The 24,473-nt window shown below is 40.6% G+C and overlaps 1 protein-coding gene across 2 annotated transcripts in view; it reads right to left on the reverse strand.

Annotated features, from left to right (window-relative positions):
• The window catches only part of LOC147331332 (uncharacterized), a 47,402-nt gene that overhangs the window by 21,785 nt on the left and 1,144 nt on the right, over positions 1-24,473 (reverse strand). The window contains exons 2-27 of one of the 2 annotated variants that reach the window (XM_086293617.1): positions 22,094-22,303; positions 20,584-20,600; positions 19,185-19,217; positions 18,570-18,602; positions 18,273-18,326; positions 17,125-17,226; positions 16,355-16,432; positions 14,356-14,400; positions 13,020-13,073; positions 11,558-11,611; positions 10,701-10,754; positions 10,411-10,464; positions 10,273-10,326; positions 10,132-10,176; positions 9,800-9,853; positions 9,485-9,529; positions 9,233-9,286; positions 6,611-6,709; positions 6,264-6,308; positions 5,868-5,966; positions 5,608-5,661; positions 5,273-5,380; positions 4,960-5,013; positions 1,604-1,702; positions 1,080-1,133; positions 228-326 (exon numbers count right to left, since the gene is read on the reverse strand). In XM_086293617.1, the coding sequence (XP_086149743.1) occupies positions 228-326; positions 1,080-1,133; positions 1,604-1,702; positions 4,960-5,013; positions 5,273-5,380; positions 5,608-5,661; positions 5,868-5,966; positions 6,264-6,308; positions 6,611-6,709; positions 9,233-9,286; positions 9,485-9,529; positions 9,800-9,853; positions 10,132-10,176; positions 10,273-10,326; positions 10,411-10,464; positions 10,701-10,754; positions 11,558-11,611; positions 13,020-13,073; positions 14,356-14,400; positions 16,355-16,432; positions 17,125-17,226; positions 18,273-18,326; positions 18,570-18,602; positions 19,185-19,217; positions 20,584-20,600; positions 22,094-22,303 (1,751 nt within the window). The remainder of the gene's footprint in view (positions 1-227; positions 327-1,079; positions 1,134-1,603; positions 1,703-4,959; positions 5,014-5,272; positions 5,381-5,607; positions 5,662-5,867; positions 5,967-6,263; positions 6,309-6,610; positions 6,710-9,232; positions 9,287-9,484; positions 9,530-9,799; positions 9,854-10,131; positions 10,177-10,272; positions 10,327-10,410; positions 10,465-10,700; positions 10,755-11,557; positions 11,612-13,019; positions 13,074-14,355; positions 14,401-16,354; positions 16,433-17,124; positions 17,227-18,272; positions 18,327-18,569; positions 18,603-19,184; positions 19,218-20,583; positions 20,601-22,093; positions 22,304-24,473) is intronic. The other variant, XM_086293618.1, reaches the window with a different exon arrangement.

The following is a 24,473-nucleotide window of genomic DNA, read 5'->3' on the forward strand; positions in this document are numbered from 1 at the left end:
GCTACTGCTGATCCCTTTGCACCTATTGTGAGAACAAAGGTGGATACAGGTGATGATGCTCATCAAATTATATAAAATTACTCAGCAGCACTCCACATGTTGCTGAACAGGTACTGTGCAGTTTTGAATCATGCATTTATGTTTTAGAAAGGACAAATAAAACACATTGCAACACACTGTAAAATATTACTCCCTTATAGAAGGTACTTTTTTTTCTTTTTACTTACAGTTGCTCCCTTTGGTCCAGGGAATCCCATGACTCCAGGCTGTCCTCGGGCTCCCTGTGGACCAGGAGGTCCTGGACGACCATCCTCACCAGGCGCTCCCTGAGTAAAGTCAAGCCAAACGGTAAATAACTGCCATATGTTTCTCTAACAAAATTAAAAATGTGACTACAAAATCTAATTAATATACAGCAAAATTTATGACACACTGTGTATAATCCCTCAGTAATGTTACATCCATTCATTTAGTAATCCAACCAAAAAATGTAGCTGTTTGTTGCACATTTAGCCAAATATCATAATATTACAAATCTGAAATCATTATGCAGAAATGTATGTTGTATATCAAATAAATGTGAGTTGCACTATTTCAAATCCATTTATTTTTTAGGTGTTTAAATTAATTAGTGAGGCTTCAGTGAGTGGTGCAGCTTACAGAGTTTACGGCTCCACCGTCACTACTAACAAAGTGTATAAACATAAGGATTGAATGTTATCCTTAAAAACAGGAGACTGTGTGGCAAACGGAGCCCAAAGTGAAAGAGAAAAAACACAGCCCCCTGAATTCAGCGAGAACGTGGAAGAAAGCTACAGTATAAGGCTGGCGGATAATGGGCGGATAAATTTCCCACAATTCAATTTGATGAAACCACTCATGAGTCATTATGTGATCAGAGCACATTCGGTAAAATTACAAGTCTCTCCCTGGTTGTTTCACATGTGATATTAAAAATAACACACAGCTTTTAATACAGCAAGCGGATGCACAGCATGTAGTTATTTCTCTTAATTTACAAGTAAACAACAACGACTAATTAATGTCTGTTACAACAAGAAACGTGTACATGAACATACAGAAGGTCCAACTTTGCCTTGAGGCCCAGCATCACCGGGGCGTCCAGTCAGACCCTGTCAGAGAAAGGAAGGAGAATTACTGGCTAAATCTGGATGAGTCATCGGGCATCTCTTTGCAGACATATGCTAAAGAAAGGTGGGATTACAGAACATATGGCACCATGTGAGACTGATTTTACACCTCTGACTAGCCCCCTGTGCAGGAAGCAGCACCTGCTGATGGAAATGACTAAGAACGGAAACATGAATGAGAGCACATTGCTCACAGGCTTCATTAACTCTGTTTTCTAATTTCATTTTGGTGACTGCACATAAACAATCTACTGCTGCAGCTGAAATTAAATATTTGAGAGGAAGAGGAAGAGGAAGTACAACTTCTCTATCTATCTATCTATCTATCTATCTATCTATCTATCTATAAACATGTTCTTCTGAACACTTTTGAGATTTGTGGAAATTTAAAGCACATTTCTGCAGATCACCAGCATCTATGCGTAATAACGCGCTGTAGAGGAAGCACTTACTCTGGCACCGGGCAGACCGGGCTCTCCAGGGCGGCCGGGGTCACCGCTGGCACCTTTGGGACCGCTGGCTCCTGAGGGTCCACGCTCACCGGGGGCTCCCTGTATTATGAGGAAGAGTGTAAAGTCAAACACAGAGGACGGGAAACATCTCAAAGTTCAGTGGAGATGTGTTTCTCTTTTAGTAGGATGAACAAATTTCATTGACCTGCAGGAGATGAGAAGATTAAATTCAGACAGATTAATTGTGATATAAATGAAACTGTCCGTGGAAAGATAATATTTACAGTTTTTCTCAGTCGCTTTGGTGCGTTTCTCAGATCAGAATTGAAATACTCATAACTATTAGTTCAACCTCCACAACACTCAGTCATTTGTGCACATCATAGTAGCAATGTCTCCTCTCTCTGAACAAACTGCAAATGATTTTGGACATGAATCAGTTGCTTCCATACATTTCCCTGCTGCTTTCTGACATTTCCATTTGCTTATGTCATGTCAGTCAAAAGTAATCATACCTATGGATGCTGAATAGTCATTCCCAATAAAACTAATAGTCATACATCCATTGCTTGAGTCATCACACACAAAATTGTTGAACTAGTTATCACATGCCAAATATTGGCCATCTGTCAAGCAAATCCTATACCTTTCTGTATCATTGTTCCTGGAAATGTCTCCGAAATTGAACAATTGATCTCAGGTGAATTACAGCTGTCACTCATGAGGAGGCGTGTGAAAGTTTAGTTGTAACCAATGACAAACAACTTGTTCACTGTCAATTATGGATGAATCCTGTGAATCCCCAATTGGCAAGCATATATAAACTGCGCAGGGGCTAGTGTGTACCATTTCTACACTTCTGTGACACAAAATGGAAGGTCAGCACCGTGGAAGAGGGGTGAGGATGCGGGGAGGAAGGGGAAGAGGGAGAAGAGGCAGATATAGGCGGATTCCTAATGAAATAAGGGCTACAATTGTGGACCATGTTGTCAATCACGGCCTCACCATGGAGGAGGCTGGTCGAAGGGTGCAACCCAATATTGGAAGAACTACTGTCAGTTCAATCATTCAAACATTCCGTAGGAAAAACAGGTATGCAAACAGTAATACACTGTACTGTACTGTGCCATCTCAGACACATCACATGTTACTGTACTGTATTTGCAATTTCACAAAAAGTTCACTCTGCACCACATAGGATTGTAAGACAACCTCGCGGAGGCGGAAGAGGGCCCCTTTTTACCCCACAGCAAGAAGAAGCCATTTGTGCAATGGTCATTGCAAACAATGCAATAAAGCTGAGAGACATACAAAGCGCTGTCATAGAGAATTACACGGTATTTGGCAATATTGAATCTGTTTCAATTTCAACAATTGACAGAGTACTCAAGAAAAATGAAATCCACATGAGCAAATGGCCCTGCTAGCAGCCATGGATGCAGCATGTGACGACATCACAGCAGGGTCCTGCAGAGGATGGATTTGCCACTCCAGGAGATACTTTCCTCGCTGCATTGCGAGGGATAACATCTGTTGTGATGTAGATGAAAATATGTGGCCAGACAGACAGGAACGTCTGGATGTGCCAGAATGATTTACTGTACTGTTACATGTGCTGTTTATTGTTCACATTAGTGCACAGCTCTACCAAATGGGTGATTTTATGTTTACATGTATTCTACAGTGCACAAGTGACTGTAGCATATTTTTCTTTTGCACAATTCTGTAGGATTACAAACACTTCTACACAATGGAAATGTGAAACGTACGTATTCAGTGTCTCAGTTACTCCCAAGACTCCCATAACATCTACAGTGACTTTACTGCACATTTCAGATGGCTGTACAGGTAGGCCATAGTGCTGTCGTCAGCATTTTCAGGTGTCACCAATTGTTTTTGCAATGGGAAACACTGAAATTATAAACTGTCATAGTGGAAACATGACAATGCCATTTGACTATCTTGTTCATAAAGATGGTGTCAAGACTTTTCATTTTGATGGCACTGACAGTTTCATTGACATGGATACTTGCTTTTGAGGTGTGGATAATCAATTCTGTGCATGTGACGTGCTTTTGCAGGCTATCCACTAGGTTTTGCAGTTTGCACTAATTGTTTTGGGAAATGCACTAACTGCTGTGCAAATGTTAATGGTGTTCTGAGAAACGCACCAAAGCGACTGAGAAAAACTGTAATGAGATGTTGGCTTTGGTGATTTGGGACATGTAGGTCAGTGTGCGTGATGGGTTTGTGAGCTATGCTGCCATCTTGTGGGAGGCTGCGTGCATCGCTGCTGCCTCCTAAAGTGTGCAGGATGAAGTCAAAGGGAAACAAGTGTGCTGACAAATGGCACTTTTTTTTTTACTCTTCAAGGAAAATAACATTTTTATTATGACCTTCAATAATTTGTGAATTCAGAGTGAACCCCAAAGACGTGCCTCATTAACCGCATCGTTTTAAAATCTGCCAGCTGATTTGTGCAATTTAACTTGATTTAAAAAATGTTATGAGTTAATGAGGGGAAAAATGATTTCTCAGAGAAGTCATCACGGAGACCAGAGTCAATTTACGCTCAATAAAATGCTTTGTGGAAATCAGGTCAGCTGCTTTTTTCATATACATCGTGTTTTACCTTTTACAGTGTAGTCAAATATGTGCAGATTATTTATCTTTTCTGACAAAAATATATTTTGGAATTTTAAAGGATTTATACATTCATGAAAAACAAACAGCTAAACTGAGAAATAATCCTGTTCTTTAGAACTTTTACAACAGTTTCAGCAGTTTCAGCTTTCACAACCAAGAAAGTAAAATATAGATATGAATATCTCAGTTACACAGTTTTCAAGGTTTTCTGATGGTTTCTAGTCTACGTTTGAAGTACTATTATTTCAAAGTATGCTGAACTATTTTTGCTTAATTGGTCTTCTGAAGCGTAAGTTCGCCAATTATTAACAAGCTTATATCATCACCATCAGACTGGAAATGCTTTTATCGCTCAGTGAAGTAAATATTACTCCCTCCATGCTGCATGTCAAAATTCTCTACACTACCTACACTAAAATAATAATAATAATAATAATAATAATAATAATAATAATAACAACAATAACGTCATGACACAAACATCTTTTTTATGTCTTTTGGAAAAGTTTAAATTAAATGTCTGTGTATCACATATAACTGAATGTATTCACACACATTTATTCACACATACAGTTTTACACCTGCAACTACTGACCAGATGCCTAAAACATGCTCTACTCAGCTCATTTTGGCTGTTTGGAGCGCTTCACTTCCTTTTCACAAACAAAAACTCTTCTCTGGAGTGTCAGTGAAACCATCATGAAGCTTACCTTTGGACCAGCCAGACCATCTTGACCAGGGAAACCACGGTTACCGGGAGCTCCCTAAATGGAAAACACAAAATTAGATTTAATCTTTATTTAAACAGCAATATCCCAATCTCACAGTGGGCCTTAAATGGGCTGCAAAGTTTTACCCAACGAATACACACCCATCCATCACAGAGTAAGCAATAACAGTAAGTTAGGTGTAGGAAAACCCTGACACTGTGATATTCTGTGATATATTTAATATTACTTTCCCAAGAGTTCCCGAGCAGCATGTTTTAAAGAACTGGAAAAAGAAAGCATGCTGTGCACTTACTCTCTCTCCAGGGGGTCCCAGTGGTCCAGCAGAACCAGGCTCACCTCTGGGCCCTCTCTTGCCTTCTTCTCCTAGTGGGCCATTTGGTCCCTGAAGACCAGGTGGTCCCTGATGAATAACAGACAAGGTTAGTACAAAACTGGAAAAAAATATGTTGTACTTTTACATATTAAAGTAATACGTTTTGTTAGGTTTGCGTTCCTAAACTATGTGGAAATGTGTACTAGGTCTGTCAGATGACATAGTCTGAAGTGTTTGTACTGTATCAATGAATTCTGTTTTGCTGATGAACCGATCAGGGTATACAGACACAAGTCGAAGGAAACAAAACTCACAATTTCTCCTTTGGGTCCAGCCTCTCCCTTGAACCCTGCGATACCTGGGTCTCCCTAAACAGAGAGACGGAGAGAGAAACAATGCATGAGTTATTATGCTTTTAAGACCTGCTTTAATTATTTGGGATATGAAATGGACAACAAACATCAAATGGTCAATTAAACTGCAAATACATTCAGATATATAAATAGATTAAAAGTAATATAACTCCAATGAAGGGGGCATCCTGTCTGTTATGAATGATTCACTCAGTACATACAGATGTTCCCTTTGGACCAAGAGGTCCAGTGGCTCCCTGAGGCCCGGGAGGCCCACGAGGTCCAGGGAAACCAGGAGCACCAGCGATGCCAGGAGCACCCTATAAAAAAGAGACAGAGAGAGGTCTGAAGTCAGTCAGCTGACTGATCACTGAATCAGAAGTATTTCATCTCAGCTTTTAAAGCTGGAATAGAAAGCTCAACATCATTCACTGCTTAATCGGTCAGATTCAATAAGAGATCACTGTAAATGTTCTGTATAGGATGCAAATATTATTAGATGCAGTAAAGTAACTCTGAAGTTGCAAGAAAAAAATTACCTGCATGTCTAAATATGAAAACGTTAAGTGAGAAGGTTGCACTTTGAAATACAGAAAAGGTAAAAATGCAAAACTTACAGCAGATCCTTTCGCTCCAGGGATGCCATCAGTACCGGGATTACCCTGCAAAAAAAAAAGCCTTTAATCAAATCCTATTAATTTAAAATGTCAGGTGATGTTGATAGAAGGGTTCAGGGGCTCATCTGACAGGATGGTGTGGGTGGGTCTACCAACAGTCTGTCCAAACAATGTTAAACTACAGCAAAAAGCTGCTTTTCCACAGCACAGTTCTCTCTGCTCACTAAAGAGAGTCTGACAAGTTTCTGAGAAAAACATGTAATAAAGAAACTGAGCTGCACTTTTCACAAAAAAAAGAAAGTGGTATGAACTGACAGATTTAGATAAAGAGATCTAGCATCACTTACAGAAGCGCCAGAGGGTCCAGAAGATCCAGGAGTACCAGACTCTCCACGAGGTCCCTGAGCACCCTCAGGTCCACGAGCACCAGTAGGTCCGGCTTCTCCCTGATCCACAACACAGAGGACAGATGAGTAATGTGTAAGCAGAGTACACAGAGTAACTGAAAAAGACTTCCAGATGGGCTTTTAATAAACAAATGTAAATAGAATTGAAAAGAAGAGTGATTAAAAAAATAGTTTAATTTAATTGATTTATGTAATAACGTCATATGTCTTTTAATAATAATAATAATAATAATAATAATAATGGATTGCATTTTTACAGCACCTTTCGAGACCCTCGAACCGGCAACCTTCTGATTACAAGACAAACTGCCAACTCTTGAGCCACGATCGCCCTTTTAATATGCATTATGGGATTTATAGGTTTCTTGGTAGTGAAATATAAATACTAGTGCTTGTAATTATAAAAAAATGGTATTGATTTAGGATAAAAGTAGATGCAAAATGATGCTGCAGACGTGGCTCTTTCTTATTGCAAACTTTATTTAAAAAACAGGAAGTAGATTTAAACTCTTTATGAACTTCTTACATTATGAATATCTTCTATTAAAATACTCAGTGCCCATTGCAATGTAGAAGTGCTTAAACCTGATCTTTCTCATCACCAGCAGGGGGCGACATCTCTAGTTACAGAAACAACAAGTCTGATTGTGTGGACATTTATTTTAAAACAGCCCAGAGGATCACTTCTCCTGCTGTATCCTCTCAGTAATCATTTTCCTGAAGAGTTTAAGGGCTCAAATGTTTATTCCAACTCTTACTGAAAACAGCACTGTGTTTATTTAGCAAATTGTGGTTCCATTTATAGCAAAATAGATAAAACAGCAGGGCATCAACTTGGTTGGAGCCAAAGTGTAATTGTTATACACCTACATGGTGACAGTTAAAACGCTGAGCTTGAGCCCTATAGACAGAACCTGTGCGAAGTCTTGGTGGCTAATGCCATCTTTTATATACAGTTTGTGGGTCGTGGGAGCAGTTTGCCTTCAGAGCGTTCTGCCAGAAGGCTTTCTTCTCATCTTAACTTTTCTCCTGTTGCCATCTTACTTCCCTTGGTATGTCTGTTTTTTTTCTATGTTTAATATATCTCTAATATTCATATTGTTTATTGCTTTTGGAAGCTTTTAATATCTGGCTAGGAGGACTCTTTATCCAACAGCATAAAAGGCCTCGAGGTGACAGTTGTTGTGATTTGGAGCAACAGCATTTAAATAAAATCGAGGAGTAAGGATTAGATGTAGGAGGAGAAGATTTTTCAAGGTTTTGTGCTTCAGTATTAAAAAGCCTAACTCAATATTCTGAGCTCCCACCTCCTGCGGACGAAAGCCAGAGATTTTACCACAGTGGCAGTGTGCAACTTCATGCTGATGCATGAAATGTGTTTGTCATTCTTGCTGCGTTGCAGGCTTTTCACATGCAGTAGTAACTATAACCTCACATAGGTCAAAGGTATGTGCAAAAACATTGATGTTACAGCCTTTTGTAAATGCCAATAATTTACTGTCTCTAAAGATGAAGACAAAATGAGACCTCTGCCAAATTTGTAGTTTTTAAATTTTCCTTTAGTGGGGGAAAAAATCTCAGTATGTTAGAGCCAGTAACTCAGTCGCTGTTGGATAATAGAATTCATCTGCAGCAGGAGCTGAAGAAAAACTGTCCATCTCACATTTGTTTATTTCACAACGATAGTTTCTTTAGTTTTTGCAGTCAAGGTTCATATGTGTATGTTGCTTCTGTCTTATTAGCTTTTTTTGTGCCAGGACTGAAAGGACTTAAATGAGGCAACATCTCATCAACACATTTAAGAAGTTTAGGTTCCTGAAGGCATCGAAGGCATGAAACATAAACATACATAAAGCCATTCAGACTTTTCTGCAGATAAACACAAAACTATACTGTGCGTGTTTTTGAATATAACATGATGAAATTTCCAAACACACCCCTTCCCTCGTTTTGAGCCTAGCTTGCCTTCGCTATTTCAAGGAAACACTCCTGAATTTTCTAAAGAGACGCTCCATTTGCAATTCCTATGAGATTTCTTAAACAATCAAGGGGCTTGAAGAAGAAAGCAAACCACCAGCACAGGCCCCTTGAGCACAGATCTGAGCCTGTTTGCCATGGAGGAGAAATAAATCAGATTCAAACCAGAGACACAAAAGAAGAAAAAAGACAGTAAGGGGAGTGAGAGAGGGAAAATAACACTTTAAACCCCCCCCTCCTCCCCAATTTTCCACACAGATGGAGGTTTAAAGCACTTTTCAGTGCAGCACAGGCATCTCCAATTTCACTGAAGCATTTCATCTTGTCCCCACAAAATCCTCCCTGAGCTGGGTACTGACATTTTCTGAGATAATAACTTTTTTCCTCATATAAAGAAAATCTTCCTAAAACTATATTCACTTTAACTTTATTTTCGTGCAGAAAAATCCTAAATAAGTGATTCAAGTTTTTCTGGCAGTGTTCTGACAGAAAGAAAGAAGGCAAACAGTGCAAAAGAGAATAACCAGCACAAAGGTGAATATGAAGAGGTGCTGAGAGCTTCATTTAGATAAACATGTGACTTACTTTTGCACCGGGCGAGCCAGGGAAGCCTGGAGCTCCGGAAGGTCCAACGGGGCCCTACAGAGAGAAAATAGCCTGTCAGTTTGGCTATTAATCACTGACACATCCAGGTGTGAAAGATCAGATACTATCATATTGTGGAGATGTGCATGTAGAGAAACACAGCTCTGACTTCATGCAGTATTTCCTACCAGATCTCAATGCAAATGTGGACAAAATAAAAGGAAACTACATGACATCTAAGAGGACACTTACAGGTGGACCAGCAGGACCGGTCAGGCCATCATTTCCACGAGCTCCCTGAATAAAGTGAACAGTGCATTATGAGGACAAGTCAGGAAAAAACACAGCTGGATAAATGATTTCTTATAATCAACAAATAACGCGACACAGTGTTTAAAGGTTAATGCAATTATCGCCATAACTGCCTAAAAGAAGCACCTGATAAATGCTCTAAATTTACTTCTTTACTGCTAAACAAAGAGAAGGGGTGACAATCCAACCATCTGTTATAAATTATATTAAGTTTTGTTTCCAACACCACAGTTTAGAGAGAAACATGGCACCTACAGCAGCTCCACTGGCTCCAGGACGTCCTCTCTCACCAGGCAAACCACGAGGTCCCTGTGAGGGAAAAGAAGAGGAGAAGTTCTCACCATTACCATCATTTACCAAATGTGTGTGTGTATACCTGTTTAGACATCTTTGTGGGGACCAAAAATTGGAATGTTACTATACTTGTGGGGACCAACAGGTTATGGTTAATTTTAGTCTGAGGGTTAGGGTTAGGCATTCATTTTTGATGGTTAGGGTAAATGGCTAGGGAAAGCATTATGTCAATTAAATGTCCTCACGAAGATATAAAAACCTGTGTGTGTGTGTGTAATGCCCACAACTCATACCATTGGTCCCGGAGCGCCGCTCTCTCCAGGAGAACCAGATTCACCCTGAACAGAGGATTTAACTGTTATTATGGTTCAGCAACTTGGGGGATTAAACAAGTGTCAAGCTGTGGGTCTGTCAGAAAAATCACTACATCTCACCTTAGCACCAACAGCTCCAGTCTCTCCCTTTGCACCGTCACGCCCTGGATAACCCTAAAAGACAGAGACGTCAGGTTACATGACATATAAACACCCGCCTGTTTATGCTGGAATTTCTAGGACAACAAACACACTCACTCTGTGCCCCTTGATGCCAGGCAGACCAGGAGTTCCCGGGAATCCACGAGCTCCCTGTGGCATGAAAGGAAAAGATGTAGACCAACATAAACAGAGGGAATCAACATGAAGCTAAGAGTTTAAAGGAAATTACTTTCTCCACAAATACAAAGAGTCCAGTTTAGCAAACAAAGAGAACGAGAAATATTAAAATTCTTTCTTAATTTACAGATTTAAATAAGTTTGCATTTAAATGCATTAATAGTTCATCATCTAACTGGAATCAGCACCAGCTGACTGGAGTAACTCACCTGAGGTCCCGAAGGTCCACGCTCACCTGATTTTCCAGGTTTGCCAGCTTCACCCTAAAACAGAAAACAAAGACAGAGACAGTGAAGTGAAAACCAAAGTAAACCTGCATTTGAAGTTGTTATTTTGTGCAATTCTTCCTTACATATAAAAAACGTCTGTGTATTTTTTGTCTACTTGTATGTAGTTGAATAGACTAAAGAGCACCCTAGTGGACACAGCGTGTAATGTCACATTTGCTGCCATCATGTGGCTAAAAGGAGGAATTACTTTTTTTTTTTTATGTCTGTGGTCCAAATGCTGTTTGAAGATTCTTCTGAAGATTGAATTCACAGCATACTTTGAGCCTCTACTTTGAGAAGGATTTGCTGAACACTTCAGTCAGCTGCAGAGCTGTTACAGCTAAAGGAGCTAGTAACACTGCAAAAAACTGAGTCCAAACTTCTATACAAAACAAGGATTTGCTCATATAAAACAGCATCACAGACAACATTCATCTGTTTATGTGGAGAATGCATCAGGACTCAGACTGGGAAGTCCTGCTGCTGAAATCACATGAGTGCACTTTTCTACTCTGAGCACTCAAGCACTTTATACAACTAATTCATTCACCCGAGCCCTTTTTCTAAACTGTTTAGCGCTTACTGTCTAACATTCACACTCCGATGAATGCGTCGGAGAGCAACATGGGGTGAGTATCTTGCCCAAGGATATTTGGCATGCAGTCTGGTGGAGATTGAACCGCCAACCTTCCGGTTAGTAGCTGACCTGCTCTACCACCTGAGCTACAGCCACCTCACCTTTGCCAACCTGGCGAAGAGGTGAGGCATTTCATTTTAGTTGCAATGGTCACACTTACATCATCTCCAGGTTTTCCAGAAGGTCCAGGGGGGCCACGGGGTCCCATGGGTCCCTGTTGGAAACAGAAAAAATGAGCACAGGTGAGAAACTGTGAGAATCAACAGAGGGCAACATTACACACTTTACGTTTTAATTCATAGGAACTGGTATTCATAGCTGGTGTCTGTTTCCTGACAATCAGCTCTGTTTTCACAGTTTAAGTGCTACACTCACTGATGCAAGCCGCCAATATTGTTTACTTATGCAAAAAAAGATAATGAACGCCTTAATTTAGAAAGGACACCATACTGTGTTAATCTGAAATGGGAATTGTTTTTGCTGATTGTATAAGTTACGTAATAATATTAATAATTATAAATAAAAGTATTCTGTGTCTCAGTAAGAAGGGTTTTGTAGGTCTTTACAGGCTTTCTTTCTCTCCTCCCTGGGTTGTTGTCTCATGACTAAGCAGCTGCACAAAAAGTACAGCTTTGGTGAAGGACATAGAACAGAAGTGCTGATTATTAATCTATCGATGTACTGGCCTCCTCTTTGATCTGTGATTTTCCATGACTGGACTTTACACTTGGCCAACATTTTCACCCCTCTACAACTGTCAAGTTAGTTTCTGGGAGGAAGTTTGATTTTAATCACTCCTAACGATGCACTGGCACATTTTTAAAAGGGAAAGGCATCTCCGAGACGTTCTGTCTGCATATCTAGACTCCACATGAGCAGATTAACACAGCAGTGGGGAGACCTTGCATTGTCTACCTGCTGAGAGAATAGTGCTGGGTACAGGAAGGGGTTGGTGGTGTGGTTTCAGTGAACTTTGGGGGAATGAGGAGAAAAAATTAAAAAACTTAGAGAAGCAAATGTAGGAATAGAAAATAAAAACTGATTGGAAGAGATGCAATCTCCTCTCCAAGATGAGTTTATGGAGATAATGAATTGTAAAAATAAATATGTGAGGAAAGGAATGATTGCAAGGATAATGGAAGAATCAGATTTGACCTTTTTATTCAAAATATGTGTGTAGTAAGGTGGAGACAGATATTAATGTCAATATCTCAAGGTCTATATATTTCATAATTTCCATATTGCCACAGTTGGCAAAACTAACAGACTGTGAAATGCATCACAGGTATGTACAGTAAGCCACAGCCAAACTACCTAAAATAAAAAAAAGTGTTTAAACACACTTATTCTGGACAATTGGACCTCTCTGGGTTTTTCTTTTTTTTATTCTTGGGTTGTTCTTGTGCCCATTTTCATACATGTTGTACCAAAATGATTATTTTTTAAAAATTTCAAGCTTTTTTATGGTTGAAATACCCCCTTAAAAATAATCAGTCACAAGAAAGCAGCTCAAGTCAAGCAGCCATGAGAAATTAAAAAAACAAAAAGAAAAAAAGAAATAAGAGCAGAGGCTTAGGGGTTTAGAGGGGACATGCAAAACCTCAGGAGGGTGGGATACTTACTGAATGTCCAGGCTCTCCAGCTTCTCCAGGATTACCTTGGAAACCTTGTGGACCCTGGGATGTGAAAAGAAGAGAGAGTCAAACTGTGAAACATTTTTTATACACTGACAAAGAAGATATTAATAAATGTCTGCTAATCTAACTACATCTTCAAAGAGGTATTGATTAAAGAGAATCTATTATGCCAGTTCCTAGCTGCATAATTTCTTTCTTGGACTCTGCAGGCTTTGTGCCATTGTCAAGCTTTGGTTTGGTCAAGGAGATAGGCCACCTTCTGTCTAAAACAGGCCATTTGAGTCCCTCTCCTTTCAAGTCCACCATCCCTTTAAGCCAGATTTCTTCTGATGAATTGCCCCTTGGACACAAAAGAACAGCAATGACATTTCAGTACTCACAGTTGGAGCTATGAGCCTGAAGTGGCCATTTTTAACTGCCTATCACAGGGAGCTGGAGCCTATATCCTCTTTTATTGTCATCACACAGAGCCAAGGGTGGAGAAACTTGCTGGGATACAGAGAAGTTTGAAATCAGGCTGAATTTTACGCTCATATAGAATACTTGCACATATGCCAACTGCAATATTTGAAATACAAGTATCCTTCGTTGTAATGACGTGTATACGATAGAAGATAATCCACATTTGATCCCTTATGGCATCCGTGTGTCTGTTTTTCTAAATTAAAAGCTTCTAAGATTCAAAAATATACCATAACTTTAGAAAAGGAAGTCCTATCTAAAAGCAGACCAAAGTTGTTTAAGGTGGAATTGCATTTCTGCAAATGGTGGCTTTGGGCGATAAAATGATCAAGTTGAGGCAAGTCAGGTGGCACTGCCTTCAACTCAGCAGCTTCTGGATTCTTTGAGTAAGGGCTGCAGGTGGAGCTGGGTTACAGGCAGGGGTAGAACAAGGCAGGGCATTTGCGTGTGGTGGGGGGTGTAAGGTAAATTGTCAGGTGTTCTATGGTATGTCTGGGTCGTGGCACAGGAAAAAGCCCCGGAGCCTTCAGGGAGATGAAAGTATTCTTTACTTGCCATCTTCCTCCAGAGGAGAGCCGGAGCAGACGCTCGTGGTTGAAGCAGGGCTCATTATAAACAGTCATTACTTAAAGCCTGTTGTATGCACTTATTCCTGAGGTTTGCACGAGTAGTGGCCATTTTAAGGTCAATATTGTTATTAAATACATTAAAGGAGCAGACAATGTAGCATATGCACATTACACATCACATTACAATTATGAGATTTTGCCATGTGTACCCTGTCTGTGACCAACCACAGGATCCTGTCTACAGGTGTGCCCTGTTTTGTGCTGTTTTTGGGAGTACAGGAGGTACTTACAGGTGATCCAGTTGGCCCAGGTGGTCCTCTAGGTCCCATGGGGCCCTGAGAAGAAGACAAGACAACACACAAGCAGCATGAAGATAATGGCAGATAAATCCACCCGTCCATGTTACACACATTTGAAAATACATAAACACGCAAATTACACAACAGCACAGTTAACTTTTTACAGTTTGCATTACTGGTAAAATTTGTTAAGTGGTCATTTTATCCACGCGAATTCACTGAGAAGCTATAAAAACACATCACCTGCTTTGCCTCAAAGCTACATAATACTCAGCAGCTCTCCTGTCAAAACCATAAATCATTTGAAATTCCTCCCGGGATCAGATTTTCTCTTCACTTCTTTCATCCTTCTACTTTCCTCAGTTAATTTTTCCACTCACTGTGTGTTTCTGTGGTTCAAAGGTCATAAGCTGAAGGGTTGCATTTTTAAGAGAGGAGGCTGAACTCTGCATGGCTTCTTGCATGACTCACTGTTGGTTATAGTGAAAATCTTCATCTTAGATAAGTGAGATTTCAGGCACCGGCTAAGTGGAAGAGTCTTAAACTAAATTGAACTAAATTATCTCCGACTGCTCTGCAACTGCGTCTCGTCGGAGTTGCCAAACTAATTCTGTAACAGTTTTGAGACAAATCCTTGTGCTTTTTTTTTTCAGTTCAAGGGAGTGAGCTGAGAGCTTTCAAGACCCCGAGTTCTTCTTATTAAAAAAAAGTTTGACTTCCGATGACTTTTGACAGCTGCTTGCTTGGATAGAAACATATTCCTTTCAGTAGTGTGGCTCTTATGAAGCCTCATACAAAAATCAGGGCTTGCAGCCAAAGAAAATGTCACAGCCGGGCACAGTGGTCCTCAGAATCAAATGAAAGTCACCTTTCAGTGGGTGTGGGAAGCCCTCACCACACTGGGGAGAAACGTATCAATGGGGCTTTATATCTGCAGAATGTTTGAAAGTGTGTTTGAGGGGCACACATATGTTTGTGTGTGTGCGTGCATTTCAGTAGCAGCATTGTTTAAATAGCTATGTAAGGCCAGGATATGAGCTGGGGTATTTACAGGTATATAAGAGGGTTTTAAGCTTTACTTGTGATTTAACATCAGTCCAGTTTGCTCTTCCACTGCTCTCTCCAACAGCAAGCTGGCATAAGCCAAAGTAAACGTAGACTTCCTTCAATAAGGCTCAGTGTTGTGGTGAGCTCTCAGACAGACATACGGTAGGACAGTCAGTAGGAGTTAAGCCACACACACACATACACTCTGACGCTAGCTGAGGGGATGTGATCGCCTTCAGTCCCCCTACCCTCAGAGCGTCTCAAACCACTGCTGGGCTGAGAGACAGCCAAGCCTCTCTGTGGCTCTTTAAACCAAAATAGCTCCCAGTATGCTCCTCACTCCATCACGGGCATGCTGCCATGCCAGCAGGAGCGGTTTTTCATGAGCTTGAAATATAATGAAGATCAATGGCTGCTTCCTTGGTTTATAAAATTACCCCTCTGTACTCCATGTGAGGTGTTTATTTTCCATTGTGACCCAGAACTTTGCAGCTTCTTTCCTCCAGCAGCAGGAAAAACGTGCCTTTTATCTCTTGGTTTCATCCATAAACCAACAACAAAGAAGGAAAAGACAAAAAGGGAACACTGAGTGAAGTCTTCATTGTTTCTTCCCATCCCAGACTTTAAATCCTGCTTTGGAAACTACTCTCCTAAAGGAGAATGATGATGTTTCCATCTCACAGTTTTCACGTTTGATGACCAGGTGATGCTTCTCTAGTTCATGGAAAGAAGTTGTTTATGTCCCCCCAGAGCAGTTAAAGAGCAGGATGGGGATGCAGAGCAGATGCGGGCTGATGCAGATCTCTAACCCAGGTCTTCATGTGGATAGACTCAAAGCGCTTTGTTTTTGAAAACTTCATAACTTTAGCCTCATTGCAGATGAAATCAGGCGGTGATAAAAACAACACAGGAGTGGCAGCAGCTCTCATCATCACTTGCTCACCATTGGTCCTTGCATCACACCCATTTGTGCGCCGCCGGCCTTCTCGTCAAAACCACCAGCCATCTGAGCAGCAAAGTTCTGGAGGAGGCAAAACAAAGGACATATTTAGGATTTTTATAATAAACAAAAATGGTTTGTGGTTTATTATGTTTGTGAAATCTCAGGGAAATAAAAGTATAAATCTGGGTAAAGTATTTGACTGGAACAGAGCGAATAGATGACTTAATTTCAACACTTGCAAAGCATGTTCATGTGTCATGCATCACTGCATGATGCTGCATCGTTTTGGCTGGAGAGAGAATCAGCTTTTGACCTTCTTTTTGTCAGTAGTAGAGCTTAGCATGTGAATTCTGATGCAGACAGAGGAGAGACAGAGGGCATGTGAACCGTTCTCACAAAGACTCTCTTTCTTTTTAACTCCACCCCCCCAAAAAGCACTTCTTCCCTTCCCCTTCTTACGTCTATCATACTACCTCCACCACCCTCAGTCACCCTCCTTTCTTTTCTGCTACAAAGCATGAGAGGCATTCGATCTATTCTTTCCCTCTGCATCCCCTCACTGTTGTCTTTCTGCCTCCTCCCAACACCAGCAGTTTCCCACATCTTTTGTACTCTTGGATTCTTTCTTTGCTCCATTTCACCCCTCTCTCTAGTTATTCCAAGCAGCCAAAGTGAACCCATTCTTGGCCTTGAATCAGTATTCAACCTGTCAGCTCCCATGTCTGGAGTGAATGCTAGCCTATCGCCCTTACTAGACATGCGATACTCACTCCACCAAGGCCAGGGGGTCCATTAGGTCCTGGAGGTCCAGGGGGGCCAGGGTTTCCGGGGGTGCCAGGCTCGCCATCTCTGCCACGGGGGCCAGGACCTCCCTTAAATATAAATATAAAATTCAGATGAATTGAAAATCTCGTGTTTCACAAAATGCCCCACAAATCATTTTGTCAAATCTCAAAAAAATCAAATCGAGAAGCATTTGCAACAGATCAGCTCATAAATTCACTCACTAACTTCTTTCCCTCTATTCAAATATTATATGTTTCTATATCTGCAGCTGTGTTGAACTGCATTAATGCTTCTCACAACTGAGAAGACACAATTCAAGTACCAAAACAAATAGGAATATCATCTTATTAAGTAATAATCTTCCCATTTTGTTGCAAACGTAAGAGAGAATAAAACATGTGTAAGAACATGAAAGTGTTACATAACATATTTTAATTTAGCATTCATTAATTCCAACCTGTGGCCAACATTTGAGCTTGTGTGCACTCTGAATAAATGATTACACATTTACTCAGGTGATGATTTTCCTGGCCAAATTGGACTACCTGCATTCCTCTGTGCATGCAGTGACAAATTACCCTGCAAGGGAATCTCAAACAAAGAACCCGAGTACCTAAAAAACCCCCATGATTCTTCACAGTGGTTAGCCAAAGCTCGATCCGTCCTGCGCTTAAATCTGCATAAACAAGACGACTACATGGCATAAACTCCTCGCCTGCGGCCATTAGCACATCCGAGTGATGTTACATTATTGAGATGATCAAAGCCTTGCAAATGTGGTGGTGCTGATTTCCCACACTGACTGACTATGGGCCCTCTGAGAGCAGCAGAGGTTTACATTATGAGTCTCCGACAGCCTCACATCTGTTAAACACCCCAAACCTCAGCAGACCACACAGCCTAATGGAAATGACAGATGACTAGTTAGGCTGAGTCGCTCAGTGAAAGGCTACCATTCTGCAAACCTGCAACCTATAACAGATCCCCCAGCCCACTGCCCGAGACCTAAAGCTCCGATTCAATGACACATACTGTACTTCTTAGCTGGGCAGGGTTTGAGTTTCCTTTTTTTAAAAGTAGAAAATCAAGAGTCATTGAATTTTTTTTCTTATATTTTACACGTTACACTGACCTTCTCTCCTTTATCTCCTCTTGGTCCTCGGGGTCCTTGCTCTCCTGGTGGTCCCTGGGTGAACAGGAGATGGTGAAATAACTTCAGGCATAATCTCAAAACTTGTGTGTTGAATAACAGCTGAAGCCTTTTAACTCTACTACTGTTATATCAGATCAGTTTCCATTTCCAGTCACTGCTCTGCCAATTAAATGTAAAACCTATATAATTACTCTAAACACGTTCAGATACTACGCAGTGTCTGTAAAAGTGCTCAAAGGGGAATAATTATGAGAAAATGAGGAAATAGGTGCATACCGTTGGGCCAGGTGGTCCTCTTGGTCCTATAACCTGGATAAGACAAGGACAGAAGAAACAAACTGATAAGAATCAGCTGGTCTTGAATAAAACACATTTTTTAATCTCTGGGCCTAAAACAAAACTTGACATTTTCCAGATATAGTTGCACAAGAGAGGTTTTGGGAAAATGATCTGTCTCCCATCAGAGGAGACTTGTTAACTGCTAATCTCTTCGGGCAAAGCGTTAGAAGAAACATACAATAAACAATGCCTTTGTATTTCCTGCCATGAGCTTGTATTGCCTCAGTGGGGTAAAGCATTTCCAGGTGCAGCACCGCAGCAGCAGCAGCAGCAGGGAGCTCACTTTCTGTCCCTCCTGCGCTCTGCTGGCCTGTGAGGATCTTTATGGGGAATGTATGGAGCCATTATTGTGCTTGGCTGTCTTCTTGATGAGCGGCTTGGCAGAAGCGCTTCCCTTCTCTCTAACACTCTCAGTCTTATATAAACTGGTGGTGTTGGTTGTGTTTTGAGTTCATGCACGAAAACTTTTGATAGTTTCAGCTTAATGTGACATTATGATTTTATAAACAGAGCAACTTAAAACATTTTAAAATGAGTGTGGCATCAACTTACATCCGTAATGTCTCCGGGTTCGCCTTTCTGGCCCTGAGATAAGAAAAAGGTAAGAACACAACAGCAAATAAGATCGGCTCTATTAGTAGCTGAGAGTTTGATTATTTTCAAACATCTCTCAGTTCCTGTTTTTTTCTCAACCACACTCTGAAAAACAGCTCATAAGAGCCCATCTGATGAAAGCTTTTGATGGAATTTGCAGTTTTATCGGGAAATTGGTCACAGCAAAATGTTCAAAGTGAGTATCCCCCGCAGCGCCAGTGCACGTGTAAATATTGCACACAGTGTGAACAGGAAATAGCTATTAAACATCTGCCAAAGCTCATTCATATCAAAGCCTCATCTCAATCCTTAAACTACAGGGCCCTCATGCAGCCCTGATATAAGTCTGCAGTGTTGGGAAGGTTACTTTTAAATGTATTCCACTACAGATTACAGATTACATGCCCCAAAATGTCTTTTGTAACGTATTCCGTTACGTTACTCAATGAGAGTAACGTATTCTGAATACTTTGGATTACTTAATATATCATCATGATTTTTACAACTACATGAATGTACTATTGTGGTGTGATTTATTACTATTACTGAAGGTTACTTGCCATAGCAATACCGACTAGATTTTTAAATCTTAATATAAATGAATAACAGTAGGTGGAAACTAGGTAAGGCTGAACTTTTTGCAGCGATCTCATAGAAAACTATTCCGCGTGTATATAAAACAGGTCCGCGGCTCCGAACCGTAGTAAAGGGACCTCTGGCTAATATGTCAGCTCCCGTTTCTGCTCGGTGACAGCTTGTACTTTCTGACTTTTTCTCTCTCCCTCACTCACAGACACATAACAGGTATGCACTAGTCCATTCTCCCTGCAGCACGGACTACACTGCCCATGAGGCTCCATTCTTTACGGCTATGCCTGTAACACTCTGCCTATTGCCTTCATATTAAATCATTTTTGTGAATAATTTTTAAAAATATTTCTTCACGTCATTATGCGGGCCGCAAGTAGAGGTGACATGGGCCGCGAGATTGAGACTCAGGCATTAGAGCCTCTTAATGCGTGTTTTGTTTGGGTTTCCACCAGCGTGGAAAGCAAAAACAAAGAGGGCAGAGCCTTATGAAACAGGAAAATACCGCCGTCTAATCCATTCATTTCAACAAAGTAACTGTATTCTGAATACCACCTCTTTAAACGGTAATTGTAACGGAATACAGTTACTCATATTTTGTATTTTAAATACATGTATTCAGTTACTCCCCAACACTGTAAGTCTGGGACAGATATGGCTATTATTGCTGGGAGAGGTTGATATTAAACACACGCACACACACACATGCATAACGATTGCATACACAGACAAATACATATGCAGCATTTAAACATGTACAGTGTCTCACCTTAGCACCAGGTATTCCTGTTATGTGTGGAGCAGGAGAGAGGGAGAAAACAGATCATAGTTAGTGAACAAACTATGTTGGCCTTGCAGTACGTCCTGGAAGGAGAAAGGCTACTAATACCGGGAATCAATTTTATGTTCTTGAATTAAACTGCTCCAAAGACCACCACCAAATCATATTTTCATCACACAAAGAGCCCATCAGGACTGTAAACAAGTGTTGGTTGCATCGCCATCTCGCATTAAGAGCTCAAAGCAAAAGCAAACCAGCTGCAGAGTGAGGGTAAGAGTAGAGAGCAAAGGAGCTGGAGTAGACTGCAAAATGGTATTTCTACTGAAACGTTAAACCTTCTGTGCCGTGGGCAAAGGCAGGAACTCTGTTGATTTCACAGTATTTTAAGCTCATTGTTCCTTTTTTTGCAACTCAAAGAAGTTAAACTATGATGATCAGTAAAGCCAAAGCAGCAGGTTTCGTTAAAAATGAAAAATGTAAATAAGTATTGTTTTAAACACTTTGACACAAGAGTGCATAGGATTCTTAAATATCAATAAAAGCATCAAAATGACATTTTTGTCAAGTTGTAACAGTTTTTTCTGCAACACTCTTGTTGAAGATGACATTTATCTTTAGAATTTTGATATACATACACTAATATGTTAATATATACATATACATGTACATATATCAGGAACTATCAGATCAAATAAAAGTCAGTACAGATCTGACAGATGCATAATGCTGTTTGACACAGTCAGATAGTGGGTAGTCTGAATATATTTCAGTTTTTATTAGCTCTGTTTTTATGTGATTAAAAGCTTAAATTCAAAATTCAGCAGTTTTGCCTTCAAAATAAGAATAAGTATATTATAAAGCATTTTAATCCAGAAGCATGCAATGAAAACAGTGACACATGCACTGACACAGTGACTTCACTCAAGCTGACCTTATTTATATTTCCAAATGTGACCCATACAGTTTGTATATCTGCAGCAATGGCATTTTCAAATGTGGTGAATAGATCCTTCTAATAGTCTGAACTCTCAGTACGCAGTCACTGTGTTTTCTTGCCATCAGATCTGCAGAAATCCACAGAGAGGATATAGAGTAGAAATGTGAAGCCGTGTCTGCTTGACTGAGGTATTTCCTTAATGACTCCCACATGTTTTCATGATACTGAGAGAGTATTCAAACAAGATGGGGCCAAGGTGAGCCAGCTATGGAAAAATTACGGCGAGGTAGCGTTTCAGTGAAGTCCTGTCAGATGTGTCACTGTTGTTGTTTATTTCTCATCATTTGTTTGCTTTGGGGTTCGAAAACTGTATTTAAATCAAAGGCTGTCACACAGTAGATGTCCAAATAGAACATTAGAGTGAACATCATGTTAAACAGCAGCTACCTGACCTTTGATTAATACCAAATTTAGGCGATGTGGCATTTTCTCCCCCAAATAAACAATATGATCCTGAGCAGTAATTTATTTATGTGAGATGTGAGATAAATAAATTACAACCAGAGGTTGGAGGCTGGTCAGCAGCGCAGATGGGGCAACACTCTCCAAATGGGATTTCAGGTTTGGGGCAGTCTTTTAGCTCCTCGCAGACAATTTCATCACACAGGACGGTTCCAGTGTCACACACACAGATGCGACAAGGCTCTGGTTTCCACACATCCTTGTCACTATAACGCTGTCCATCTTGTACACAGCTAAACGCGTCCTCTTCTGTGTGTGAGACCATGGAAAGGGACACACAGAAGAGGTGCGGGTAGGTAGCAGTGGAAGGAAAAAACGAGAGATTATATATCAGATGCGAATAGGAGTCAGTGTCGTGTGTTTCATGACAGACAAAAACAAAACAATGTCATATTCAGCTGTGAAACATATGCTGTGATATAATGCATGCAAAATAACGCCATAAACAGCCTTTCAGTGAATGTTTTTCAACACAAGTGCAGAAAGTTAAATTAAAGTAGGGAGTGTGTAGACTATTTAACACACTATATCAGCACAGTACTCTTAAATAAAAAACATATAATTGTCAGTGACAGTTAATCTGGCAGTCCAAAACCAGACCAGATTTAGTTTATAATAATGTAAAGGGGAACAATTAATTCCTCAAAGAAAGGCATTAAAAACAAAGAAAAATGTCATTGTTCCCTGATTTATTATCATAATTATCTTTGCTAATTTTTCTCTTGTTGACTTATTAATGCCCTGAGGAACGTCTACATAAACCACAACTTCTCTGCTTCAAGTCAAGCTTTTCTTCACTTGACTGAGAAATGCAACCTCTCAAGTAGCCACAAGGTGGCAGTTTAGCCTCGCAGAATTACAGACAAGCAATGCAAGACCTGCAGGAAACCCCCAGTAGCTTTACAGGAGCTGGAGGCCATGTGTAGGAATTCCTCAACAAGTTAAGTACAGGACAATTAGAGCTGGAGACACCCTACTGTACTGCAAAAGAGGCAAAGTTTGCACTGAGTTAATGAAAACGTTTGGATTATTTTCTCAGGCCACATTCTGGTGAAGGGCGCAAGAGAACGTGCTGGAGGCGGTTCACTTCTGAATACAGCTGCTGTATGTGGTATAAATGACGCCACTGGCATCACAGTTTTACAGTAGATCCGGGTAATCAGAAACGTGTTCGTTTTCCAGCCTGGCAGCCAAACACCTGCTTGAAAATAAAAAATGGAGTCACAGAAACTGCGGCCAGGTGATGAAAAGAAAGGCCCCAGGGTGCGCACTGCTGAGAGGTGAGAGGACAAGGAGCAAATACAGTAGCTATATTTACCTTTGAGAGCTGCTTAAGTCTAAGTATCCAAACGGACCTCAGCAGCCATCAATGAGGCCTTTTTGGAAAGAAACAGTGGGCAATTCACAAAGTATTGCCTTGTATAAACACGGGGCACATTTCAATCCCCATCTGGGAACCATAGCTGCGTCAGATGCCAGTTCAAACCCACCGGAGAAAAGAAAATGGCCAGCTTTCATGCACATACCTTGCGGTTTTGACATGAACTTCTACAGGCCTGGATGCACCATGAAAGGGCTGCACCTGTCCTTTCATTGGCTGTAATATGAAAGATTCTCCTGTAATGGGGTATTGTAAGATAAGGGGTCCTCTATCTACTGGAGAACTGACAGAGAGCTGGCTTTTCATCACTGGGGATAGTTTGTGAGTCTCCTCTCCCATATGCTGGCAACCATACTGTTTTCCAGGAGAGTAAAACAATGAAAATTGTAAAGTGAATCCAGGTGTACTTTGAGGACATTAGAGTCAAGCGCGTTCTTATTTATTTAGTAACTGTTTAGGTCTCAGCGCTAATTCTACCTATGTCTGATTAACTTTATGGCCTCAAGAACGGTCACTTGGTGGCCTCAAGGTTTAGAGCTCCAGTCCTCTTGCTGTGCTAGGGTCACAATAACACCTCTATACCCCGTCTCCCTAAAAAAAACAAAAAGTGCTAGGAAAGAAGGGCTCGCATTATAACCAGGAATCCAGGAACTGACATCTCTGAGAGGGTAACCTGAGACTTCCAATTGCTTTGGCATGACTATTCCCCTCTATTCTATTCTGGGAAAAAAGGCATCTTTTTTTCTCCAGCTTTCTTGAACTCAACTTGTATATTATTAAGAACACTGCACTTTCTTCACATCAGAATAATAAAGTCCCTGCTTTATATTTTTCCAGTTACCCCTCTTGCACCCTGGCTCTGTCTCTTTCTGGACTGACTGTCACAGCTTATGGGTAATCTTTTAAGCAGATGGAAAGCCTGAAATCATATGGAACATTATTTCTGGCCCCAAATCTGCTGGCATACCTTTACTCTCAGATCTCTCTTGTGGATACTAAAATCAATAATAATGATTAAGAATCCTACTCCAGTTATTA

The sequence above is a fragment of the Aulonocara sp. 'chitande type north' Nkhata Bay genome, linkage group LG5 (genome assembly GCF_057382095.1).
Source record: "Aulonocara sp. 'chitande type north' Nkhata Bay isolate Kocher_YH1m ecotype deep benthic linkage group LG5, A_spYH_male_GT1.1, whole genome shotgun sequence".
NCBI lineage: Eukaryota > Metazoa > Chordata > Actinopteri > Cichliformes > Cichlidae > Aulonocara > Aulonocara sp. 'chitande type north' Nkhata Bay.